We start from the raw sequence: 12,423 nt of genomic DNA, 5'->3' as shown, positions 1-12,423 counted from the left end.
TAAAATCTAGATTATCCAGAAACTGAACATTAGGAGAAAAGCCAGTAATCAAGTGTTTGGATCATAAGCCACCTAGAAAACAATTTAGTTGTGTGCTTATCACGAATGTTTAGCTTGATAAGCACATATCCCACAGGCTCTACTCATGGAGAGTGGTGAACCTCTGCTTGCTTCGCAAAACAAAGGACATTCATAAGAGGACATAAATTTCAAAACAAAACAAAAAAAACCAACAAAAAAAAAACACACATTAAGTAGAATCCTCTTTAAATGAAACAAAATAAAAGCATGGCACAATAAGGGAAGAACTTGAGAATCCTGAGAGCTAGGGGATGACAGTGGCAACAAGAAAGTGTGGTGGGACACAAAAAAAAAAAAAAACATCAACACTTTTCCAAACCAAAACAGGGACAAAAAGATAAGTCTTCTCATGGAATGCATTTCCTGCAGAACCAAGTCACTTCCTTGCCACTTCTGTCGTGCTGACTCTCCTCACCGCAGACAGGCTAAATACAACGGAGCAGAAGAAGAAATAAAATGCACTGCAGCTGTTTAAGGTAGATATGGTGTTTAAGTGAAAGTCAACCATAGCGTTTTTGAAACGCTAGTGTTGACTGTTGAAACAAAAAAAAGGGCACTTTCATTCATGAAGTATGATAATTCATGCAGAAAGTGCCTTTATTCGTTTCAACCGTTCGCCGTTCTTAGCTGCTACGGCAGCCCACGGCCAAATTTTTTTTTTGCCAATAGTTGATGTTTTCCACCTCTTAGCCAATAGCCGTGCAGTAAATCCTGTTTGGCGCCCATGGGAGCCGGATTTACCGCACAGCTCTTTGCTGTAGCTGATAAGAATGGCGAATGGCTCTTTGCTGTAGCAGATAAGAATGGCGAATGGCTGAAGCAAATAAAGGCAGTTTCTGCATGGAGTATCTTATTATTCATGAATGAAAGTGACCTTTATTTGTTTCAACAGTCAACCCTAGAGTATCAAAAACGCTATGGTTGACTTTCACTTTAAATTGCTCTCTTCGTGCTATGCGGGGCAGAAAGTTATGATGGAAGGACTAATGCTGCCCTGTAGTTCATCCTCTAAGTGAGAAACTGCTGTTAAGATTTATGACTCCAGAAGCAGGCTGTGCTTTTGCAGCAAAGTGAGCTTCAAGGCTGTTCTGATTTGTATGTTAATTTACAATGTTTTTTTTAATGTATAGGCCAATCTGATTTTAATACACACACACAGAAAATATAATGGTCATGGGTGTACCATTAGTACATGACAATTAAATAGTAAGTCAAATAATCAAATCTAGACACTCCATGGACTTTTTTTTTTTTTTTAAATAAATCCCTCAAAAAAAAAAAAAAAAAAAGTCAGACACATACAGGGAAAAAATAAAATATAAAAGGTTTGTACTTATTCACTAAAATAATGCTGTAACTTTTGCTCAAGTTCAAATTATGACAAGGAAGCACATTCTTTATTACTGTGAAGTAACATTTACCTCATTTGTAATGACTGAATTCGAAGACCTGTGTAGTCAATTTCTTTCTGCTCAAAATCTTTCCATTCATCATCATCCTAAAAAATGGAAAAACAAATTATGCTTACCAGATAATTTAAGTTCCTTCTGTATAAGGAGAGTCCACGGCTTCATTCCTTACTGTTGGGAAATACTGAACCTGGCCACCAGGAGTAGGCAAAAAAACCCCAGCAAAGGCTTAAATACTTCTCCCACTTACCCCATCCCCCAGTCATTCTGCCGAGGGAACAAGGAACAGTAGGAGAAATATCAGGGTATAAAAAGAAAAATATAATTTAGTGGGCCATCCATCGGAGAACATGTGCGGGGGCCGTGGACTCCTTATACAGAAGGAAATGAAATTATCTGGTAAGCATAATTTATGTTTTCCTTCTTAATATAAGGAGTCCAAGGCTTCATTCCTTACTGTTGAGAAACTTATACCCAAGCTCTAGAGGACACAATGAAAAGAGAGAGACAAAAAGAGGCAGACCCTAATCTGAGGGCACCACAGCCTGCAAAACCTCTCCCCCGAAGGCTGCTTCTGCAGAAGCAAAAACATCAAACATGTAAAATTTAGAAAAAGTGTAAGGAGGACCAGGAAGCCGTCTTACAAATCATCCATAGAGGCCTCGTTCTTAAAGGCCCAAGAGGAAGCAACTGCTCTAGTAGAATAAGCCATAAAATTCTTTGAGGCGACTTATGTCCCTCTGTCTCATAAGCTAAGCAGATAATACTCCTTAACCAAAAGGACAAGGAAGTCGCAGAGACCCTCTGCCCCTTACACTTCCCAGAATAGGCAACAAACAAGGAAGGAGTTTATCTAAAATCCTTAGTAGCCTGAAGATAGAACTTCAAGGCTCGACCCATGTCCAAATTATGAAACAAACGTTCCTTCAAAGGAGGAGGATTAGGACACAAGGAAGGAACCACAATCTCTTGATTGATGTTTGAGTCTGACATGACCTTAGGGAGAAACCGTAACTTAGTACGTAGGACAGCCTTATGAGAATGGAACAGCAGATAAGGAGGCTCACATTGCAAGGCGACAATCTCAGATACTCTGCGTGCAGAAGCAATAGCCAGTAGAAAAAGAACCTTCCAGGATAATGTCAATTTCACGCATAGGCTCAAACAGAGCCTGCTGCAAAACCTTAAAGAGACGGTTTACTCGAAAAAAGGTCTCCCCTTTAATTTGTTCCCAATGCTCCACTTTACCTGCTGGAGAGTATTGAATTGTTTACAAGTATTTCCCTTACCCTTATATTGGCATTTGAAATAGTTTATTTAGCCTGTGGTATCCCTACCCATCCTGAAAGTTTTTGGCCTCAAGGCCAAGCTGTGTTAACAGTCAGTAGAATAAATTACACTCCCAGTGGGTTATAGAAGACATAAGGTAATAAAATGTTAATTTTCCATTGTTCTCTCCAAGTATTGGTGATTGGTTTACGGACAGATATAAGATAAAGAAGCAGGTATATGTACACAATGTGAAAAAGTAATGAGATCCGATTATACCTACAAGCTCAATCCATTATTAGGTTGTGGCTTCAAAACACAAAATCAGATAATTCATATACACAAAGAAGCCTTAAAAAAAAAAAAGCAAATCTCATACATTTTATACTCTGCATCTGGTAAAAAAAAGAGTAATTGGAAACACGGGAAAAACAATTTTATAGTATACTGTCCCTTTAAGAACAAGATTCAGACTCCAGGGAGGAGCCTTAGATCTGAACACGGGCCTGATTGTAATCAGAGCCTTAACAAAATGCTGTACATCAGGAAGCTCAGAGAGCCTCTTGTGCAGTAAAAGAGAGGCAGAAGTCTGTCCCCTCAGGGAACTGGCAGAAAGACCCTTCTCCAGTCTATTTTGGAGAAACAAAAGGATCCTGGCAACCTTAACTTTATGCCAGGGGAATCCACGCTCTTCACACCAGAATAAATTGGTTCTACACACCTTATGATAGATGCGACGAGTAACCGGCTTACGAGCTTAAATTAGAGTATCAATAACTCTCTCTACCTCTCTTGGCTAAGACTAAGCGTTCAATCTCCATGCAGTCAGCCTCAGAATCTAGATTTTGATTAACAAAGGGACCTTGTTCCAGCAGATCCCTGCAACAAGGTAACTTCCACGGAGAAGATGATATCCTCACTAGGTCCGCAAACCACGTCCTTCGTGGCCACAATGGAGCAATCAGTATCACTGATGCCTGCTCCTGCTTGATGCGGGCCACTACACAAGGAAGGAGTGGTAAACGGAGGAAAAGGGTAGATTAGATTGAACCTCCAAGGCACTGCTAATGAATCTATTAGCTCCGCCTGAGGATCCCTGGAACTCGACCCATATCTGGGTAGTTTGGTATTGAGACGAGTTGCCATGAGGTGCATCTCCGGCATCCCCCACCTGCTGCATACCTCCGCAAACACTTTGGGATGGAGAGACCATTCCCCCGGATAGAAGGATTGTCTGATGAGAAAATCCACTTTTCAGTTGTACACACCCTGATAGACTTGCGTCCGTAGTCACAATCTCCCAGGATGGTCTTAGAAAGGATGTCCCTCGGGACAAATGATCTGGACAGAGCAACCAAGAGAGCGATTCTCTTGACCGGTTGTCCAGGGAATCTGTTGACAGATCCGAATGATTGCCATTCCACTGCCTCAGCATGCACAGTTGCAACAATCTGAGACGGAACCTGGCAAAGGGAATTATGTTCATGCTGGACACCATGAGACCAATTACCTCCATACACTGATGGCCTTAAGGAGGACCGGAGGGCAAGACATGCCAAAGCTAGCTTGCAACATCCCTGGTCTGTTAGAAATATCCTCATGGATATGAAGTCTATTTTAGTATCCATGAATTCTACCCTGGTGCTTGGAAGCAGAGAACTCTTGTCTAAGTATCTTCCATCCATGAGATCGAAGAAGAGAGAGACGAGATACCGAATGGTCCTCCGCCAGATGAAAAGATGGTGCTTGTACCAGAATATCATCCAAGTAGGGAGCTACTGCTATACCCCGGGTTCTGGCAACGGCCAGAAGAGCCCCTGCAATCTTTGTAAAGATTTGTGGAGCAGTAGCTAGACCAAACGGAAGTGCAATAAACTGGAAGTTCTGGTCCAGGAACGCAAACCTTAGGAACTGGAAGTGATCCTTGTGGATTGGAACGTGAAGGTAAGCATCCTTCAGATTTATAGTGGTCATAAACTGTCCTTCCTAATCTAGAGGAAGGATGGACCTTATTGTCTCCATCTTGAATGAGGGGACATTTAGAAACCTGTTTAAGCACTTTAGGTCCAGAAGCGGGCGGAAAGTTCCCTCCTTCTTTGGGACCACAAACGGGTTTGAATAGTATCCCAAACCTCTTTCTGTGATAGGAACCTCTAAGTAGGACAGATCCTGCATGCACCCCAGAAAGGCTTCCCTCTTTTCTGGCTTTTAAGACAGGCTTGAAAGGAAAAAAAAATCTGCCCTTGGGTGGATGAGATTTGAAACCTATCTTGTATCCCTGAGCTTTGACCTCCAGGACCCATGGATCCTGCAAGTCCCTGAACCAAGCATCTGAAAACAGTGACAGTCTGTCCCCTACACGATCCAGCGCTGGATCGTGTAGGGGACTTGGTCTCGGCGGGCTTCTTGCTCTGCTTGGATTTATTCAAGGATTGAGCTGGCTTCCAAGTACTCTTGGTTTGCTTAGGCTAAGTGGAGGACTGTTGTCGTTGGGATTTCTCAGAACGAAAATTAGAGCCTTGTCCATTAGACTTTCTTTTTATCCTGCGGAAGGAAGGCACCCTTGCCCCCTGTAACCGTGGAGATAATTGAGTCTAGGCCTGGACCAAATAAAATTTTTCCCTTAAAATGAAGTGAAAGGAGTCTAGACTTAAGTCATATCCGCAGACCAGGATTTCAGCCAGAGATCTTAGCATTTAAGTGAATGATCTGCATGTTTGCATCACATATAAAAGAGTTAGCAATTCTTAAGGCCTTAATTCTTTCTTGGATAACACTGAGGGGACCCTCCACTTTGATCAAATCCGCTAAGGAGTCGCACCAGTAGGCCGCAGCTCCAGCAACCGAAGCAACAGCCACTGCCGGTTGAAACAAGTATCCCATATGCTGAAACATTTTTCGGAGAAAAGTTTCCATCTTCTTATCCATCGGCTCTCTGAAAGACGAACTATCCTCAAGTGGGATAGTAGTACGCTTAAGCCAGTGTGGCGATGGCACCATCCACCTTAGGGACGGAACCCCACAACTCCAGTTGAGAGTCCAGGACCGATCATTTTTTAAAGGAAGACTAAGGGGAAAAGGAAGATCCAATTCTATCCCACTCGTTCTTAATAATGTTCGCCATTTTTACAGGTACAGGAAAAGTTAACGGCTCTACCCTGTCCTCGTAAACGGTCTGACTAATTTAGGGATCAAAAGTTCATCAGGCAGCTTAGCCTCCGGAACCTCTAATGTAGACAGAACCTCCTTTATAAGAAAACGTTAGTGTTCAATCTTAAATCTAAAGGCTGGTTTCTCCGCCACAGGAGGCCTAGAGGTAGCAGACTCCGACCCAGAAAGTTTACCTTTGAAGACTCAGAATGTGACCATCCTTGGATAATTGAAAAAAAAAAAAAAAAAAAAGATAAATCCAATAAATCACTAGATGACCCCTGGACAGGAGAGCTAGGTTTAACCTTTCTCTTGTGCTTGGCAGGGCAAGGTAAAGCAGTAAGAGCCTCATACACCACCGTCTTTAACTGCGCAGTAAAGTCTGATGGTAAAAGGCTTCCTCCAGATGGAGGATCAGGCGTGCTACGGGAAGCTGCATGTGATGAGGGAGATGACTGAGGAGTATGCACCTCACAGGACGGCGAGTCCTCAGAGGTGGACGGCTCAGTCGTACTAAAGGTGTTAACCTTCTTAGACATAACTTTGTTAATGCATGTTAAACATAGTTGAGAGGGCGGACATACCAAGGCCTTGGGTATTACTATTTGGAATAGAGGGAGTACCCTCAAGAATATCAGAATCCTCCCAAAGCTTGCGCTAATGGTAGCAGGACACAGAATAATAAAAAAAAAGACCTTTATTTCTCACAAAAACGGCACCTTTATACTCCCAATGGCAGAGGCATTCACCACCTCCTAGACCCAGGCAGAAAAAAAAAAAACATCTTCTCCGACAGCTAGCTAGGTCAGGAAAGAGAAAATGAAAGTGTGACCACTCCGGGTCACGTGGTGCGCAAGGCAGGACCGCCCCTATGAGAAAAAGCGCACCAAGCTACAAGCTGCGCAGCGTTCAAAGTGAAAGTAAAAACCTGTGTTCCAGTCACATAAACAGTCTGAGCCTAATAAAATCACACATAAAGCAGCATACAATCAAAGCATCACATTTGATTAATCCCCACTGTTCGATAACCTCCCTCAGGAGATAACCCATGATTCTATTAAGATAAAAGGAGTTACACTGTGACTGTCTTCTAGCGTTTTCAACATATGTTACCAGAATCCATGCTGTGTAACAGAAACACAGCCTCTCAAGCGTAACAGTCTTGTAGCATCGCTCCTGACATTGACTTGAGTGAAGAAACAGCAGGCAGTGAAACTCTTCAATACTGATTACTTAAGGAGCTGTTAGCAGGCAGTCTGGATGGGTTCGCAAACAGACTCTCCCTGCATCTTCAGACTAACTTTCGTCAATGCTCTCACTGAGAGACTGACAAGACTACTTAAAACTCCATTCCCATATCAAAGGGCAGATACCCCTCCTAGGGAACAACTCCGAAATCTTCTGACACTTCTCTGCCATCCTACTGTGATGGAAGGCAAAGAATGACTGGGGGATGGGGGAAAGCGGGGAAGGTATTTAAAGCATTTGGCTGGGGTGTCTTTGCCTCCTCCTGGTTGCTAGGTTCAGTATTTCCCAGCAGTAAGGAATGAAGCCGTGGACTCTCCTTATATTAAGGAAAAAAAAATCTATTATTAAAAAGGGACAGTCAACTAAATCCATTATTTAAAAAGATAAATAATCCCTTTATAACCCATTGCTCGTTTTGCATAACCAACACAATATACTTTTTACCTCCGATTACCTTGTATCTTTGCAGATTACATACATACATACATAATCACTCAAACCTGAAATATGGACCTATACCAAGGTGCTATTTGGAAATTAATATTAAAGGGATATTAAACAGTGCTCCTTCGATAAAAAAACAAAGGTTAAAACAAAGTAAACCTAAAAAGAAACAGATTGTGTAAAAAACAGCAATTTGTTTTCTTGCATAATGAGCACTTAGAAATCCTCAGTGTAGCCCTGCCCCCAGTGTGACATGGGAGCTGATATCATTGAAACAGACTAGCTCATGCCTAGATCAGTCAGAAGATAACCCGACTCCCTGTTATCTAGTCTATTTGCTTAATAACCAGTCTAAGTTTTATGACATCGGGCTAAGAAAACTTTCTGCAGAAGCCCCTCCTCCTTTTAAGGCTGTGACAAAGTAAAAGGACATTGCAAAAAGAAATAAAGGTAAAATCTGTGTAAATAGATTAATACACATTGCAATTTTTTCTATTAAAGTATACAATGCAGCTTAGTGCTTTTTAATGACCACAATGAAACAGACTGTTTAGCATCCCTTTAAAAGGGACATACACCAAAAAAAAATATTGGTTAAATAAAATGTTTGATGGAGATAAAGTTTGTAATTAACATGCAAAAGCTATTTTGCTTCTAAAGCTGCTAAACGTTAGAAGAAACTTGCAGTTCTTCAACTGCATATGAATACTGACGTAATCCACACTTGTTAGAGATAATGTTTTTACCTACCTCCCTAACTAGTGTGCTTAAAGGGACAGTATACACTCATTTTCATATAACTGCATGTAATAGACACTACTATAAAGAATATGATGCACAGATACGGAAATATAAAATTCCAGTATAATACTGTTTAAAAAATAAATAAATAATAATAAAAAAAATAACTTACTTAGAAGCTCTCAGTTTAGCTCTGTTAAAAAGGTAGCTGGAAAGCCCACTGCAAGTGGGAAATAAGACACTTCCCCCCCCCCCCCTCCCCCTTCTTTTGCATATGAAAAGACCCTTTACACAAACAGGAGCAAGCTGGAGAAGGTAGCTGATGGTATTCTCAAAACTTTGGGGCTTGGTTAGGAGTCTGAAAATCAGAGCAATGTTATTTAAAAATAAGCAAAACTATACATTTAAATAAAAAACACAAAAAAAAACAACTTTATGGGCTACATAAATAGATCTACAAAACATTTATGCAAAGAAAAAATGAGTTTATAATGTCCCTTTAAAGCCAGCCTTCATGCTGGATGGGCAGTGTCATATGTAAAGCCTCCCTCCTCCGTTACCATGGCAGTGCACACACCGGAGTGGAAGTCTCACATACCGCTCTGTGTAATATGATCCTCATTTCAAGGAGATCGTTAAACAGTAGTATGAGAGACTTCCCCTCCGGTGTGACCACTGCCGTGGTAAACGGAGGAGGGAAGCTTTAGCGACATACCAGCAGACTTGCAAAGGAGCTCTGCAGGGAAAATAAGCTGAGTAGCTACTTTGTACATCGAATCTGCAGCTTTTCCTACATTTGCATATAACACCGCCCATCCACATTACACAAACCGCTCCAGCACACTAGTTAGGAAGGTAAACCCCTTATTTCTATAACAAGTGTGGATTACGTAGTTATTCATATGCATTTAAAAGAACTGCAAGTTTCGCTCTCCTTTTAGCAGCTTTAGAATCTAAATTGCTTATGCATGTTAATTACAAACATTTTATTTAATCTGCCAATATTTTTTTTGGTGTATAATGTTCCTTTAAGAAAGCTAAATAACCCAATTTTTCAAAGAAAAAACAGTGACCTCCTTCAGACAACTCAAGCGTGAATAAACCAAACCCTTATAACCCCCACCATGTATAAAGTGCAGCCAACCACAAATCAAATAGATAAAGCAAAAAAAAATCAAAATATGGCGGCAAAAAGGACATCAACAAGGTAAACTTAGTAACTCCGGTATATCACCACGATATGCGATTGGCTGCAAGGTGCATGCCAATGAGTTAAAGGGAGAGTATACACTCATTTTCATATAACTGCATGTAAAAGAAACTACTATAAAGAACAAGATGCCCAGATACTGATATAAAAATCCAGTATAGAACTGTTTAAAGACTTACTAAGAAGCTTTCAGTTTAGCTCTGTTGAAAAGGTAGTTGGAAAGCCCATTGCAAGTGGGAAATAAGACACCCCCCCCCCTCCCCCTTCTTTTGCATATGAAAAGACCCTTTACACAAACAGAAGCAAGCTGGAGAAGGTAGCTGACGGTATTTCACATAAAACTTTGGGGCTTGGTTAGGAGTCTGAAAATCAGAGCAATGTTATTTAAAAATAAGCAAAACTATACTTTTTTTTTTTAAATAAAAAAACTTTATGGGCTTTATAAATAGATCTACAAAACATGTATGCAAAGAAAAAATGAGTGTATGTCCTTTTAAAGATAATTTTAGCTTTAGAACAGGGCTAGAAAAATGTGTTCAAATCTAGGTACCAGGTTTGGCCATTTCTCTACTTTACAAAAGCATAAACACTGGTTTGAAATTAGTGCTCCATTGAGGGAATACGATATTACCGATTGGATGTAAGAAGTTAGGAATCCTAAATCAAGCCATTGTTTTAACAGGATTTTAAAAGAACAACGGTATTGCACAGAACATTACACGTAAAACAATTTTATAACATTCCAAAAAGGAAAGCAGTTAAAAGGGACATGAGTCAAAAATCAAACTTCCATGACAGAGCATATCATTTTTAAACACTTATTAAATTTAAATAATTTCTATTATCAAATGTTTAAAATCATAGGTACAAATCCTCAGCAGCAGGAATGCACTACTGCAAGCTAGCTGGCGATTGGTGGCACTGGCTACATACAATTGTCTTCATTGGTTCACCAAATGTGTTCAGCTAGCTGACAGACTGTATTACTGCTATGGAGCCGACTTTAAAAAGGGACATGAAACCCAATTTTTTCTTTAAGGATTCAGATAGAGCATACATTTATAACCATAATTCTCTTCTTGGTGTCCTTTGCTGAAGAAGCAGTTATGCACTCCTTGAAGCTAGCGGAACACATTGGCAAGCCAATCTCAAGAGGCATATATGTGCCACCACCAATCAGCAGAAAGGATACCAAGAGAAATATGCAAATTAGAAGTAAATTGAAAAGTAGTTTAAAATTGTATGATCTATCTGAATAATGAAAACAAAAATTGGGTTTCATGTACCTTTAACTATGCGTTTAATTCCTTTTTAGGGGATAAACAGAGCATTTTAATCCATTGTAGTTTGCACATATTACAGAATTTTCTTTTTTGCACTTTTCTTTCCCTTTAAGTAACTGAGGGAATAAGGTCCATTTAGGCTACACATCCAAAAATTAAGATCTAGGTGAACAAAACAGTTGTTCCAGGGTTTAAATATACCAGCACTATGACAAGTGGTGCTAAGAATATTGGCCCTGGCTGCTTTACTTATGAGAGGTGTAGGGCTGATGCCTGCACCACTTCGCTCTGTGCACTGGGTGCAACAGAATATACCAGCTGCACAGTGTGAAAGTAGTTTCTTTTTTCCCTATATACTACTGCTAAAAGGGACTACGAGTACCATTGCAAAACAGTGGCCTGCATTGGACGTCCCCAATATGCATATTTCTTAAAAACACGATTAAATACAGTAGAAATGCATAATAAAGACAACGCTGAATTTTAAATAAACAGATTTTTTTTTCTGCCAAATTTCAAAATTTACTTTGATTTCCCAGCCCCTTGTATCACGTGAAAGTCTTGTATCACGCAAGAGGGGCCCCCCCCCCCCCCGGAATTTGCAAGCACACAGCATTTGTTCCAGGTCACTGTAGAAATCAGGGCCAGTGGTGGTGCAGGTACAGAGGTCACAGTGACTGTGAAATAGTTTATATATTTTTTTACCTCTCATTGCAGCTGCTTGCTTTACTGTCATTTCCAGTGCCGTTTCAGCAGTCTGCTTGTTCCCTTATTCTGAAGTTCCTATGCAGTGACTCAAAAACGGGAGTGGCGGCGGAGCTAACCGCCATACTGTGTGGAAGCAACTTAGGAGAGCTCCGCTCAGATCTAAAAGTGACTGAAAGTGCCTAATTTTGCCCAAAAACTTGCTGGCTTGGAGCAATTATCTAAAGGGAAGTCGAGACAAGCGAGTGACCTGACTTTCGAAGATAATCGTGCCAGCTGTAAGCTTTGACACAGGGTGGCCCACAGAGGGGTCTAGTGACAAGTTATTGGAACTGCGTAGGCGACTGCCTAAGCCATCCGGAGCGTCGGGCCTCCGCTCCGGAGGCTCATTATCAAAGACCTACACTCTACCAGGGTACTCTGGTACTTTCCCCCACAAGATCTCCGCTTGAGGGTGCCCAGCTTCCAACACCGTGCAGGTGCAAGGCCGCCCGAAAAAGAGTACGTCAGCCGGTTCCTTCCTGTCCCCTCCAGCTATCCCTGCTTGGAACCGAGGCTCTGGAGGGCCGGGGCCCTGCAGCACAGTGCAACTCACCTTGGGGATTTGCCGACACATCCCTACTGGCTGGTGGACGTCAGGGAGACCGGGTGGGTGGCTGTGAAGGCTGGAGCGTCCACACGTGCCTTGACAGATCGTTATTTGCCGCACTCTTGGGCCCCCTGGAAGGTACCTCGCATGCCATGGAGTGAGCTCATAGGACTCTTAGACCAAGGTCGATGTCACCGACAAGCCACGAGATGTGGTAGTTTGCTTTCATCACTTCACCTTTAAAGACCGTCTAAGGCAAGCAGCCTTTAGCAAGCCTGCCTACTCGACACCTTT

At 41.5% G+C, this 12,423-nt stretch overlaps 1 protein-coding gene across 1 annotated transcript in view; it reads right to left on the bottom strand.

The window, feature by feature from the left end:
- The window catches only part of CDV3 (CDV3 homolog), a 78,067-nt gene that overhangs the window by 55,800 nt on the left and 9,844 nt on the right, over positions 1 to 12,423 (bottom strand). Inside the window, 1 exon segment of the mRNA XM_053714289.1 lies at positions 1,503 to 1,579. Coding sequence (XP_053570264.1) covers positions 1,503 to 1,579 — 77 coding nt within the window.

The sequence above is a fragment of the Bombina bombina genome, chromosome 5 (genome assembly GCF_027579735.1).
Source record: "Bombina bombina isolate aBomBom1 chromosome 5, aBomBom1.pri, whole genome shotgun sequence".
NCBI lineage: Eukaryota > Metazoa > Chordata > Amphibia > Anura > Bombinatoridae > Bombina > Bombina bombina.
Note: the sequence above shows the minus strand (reverse complement) of the source record. Positions and strands in the feature narration are given on the sequence as shown.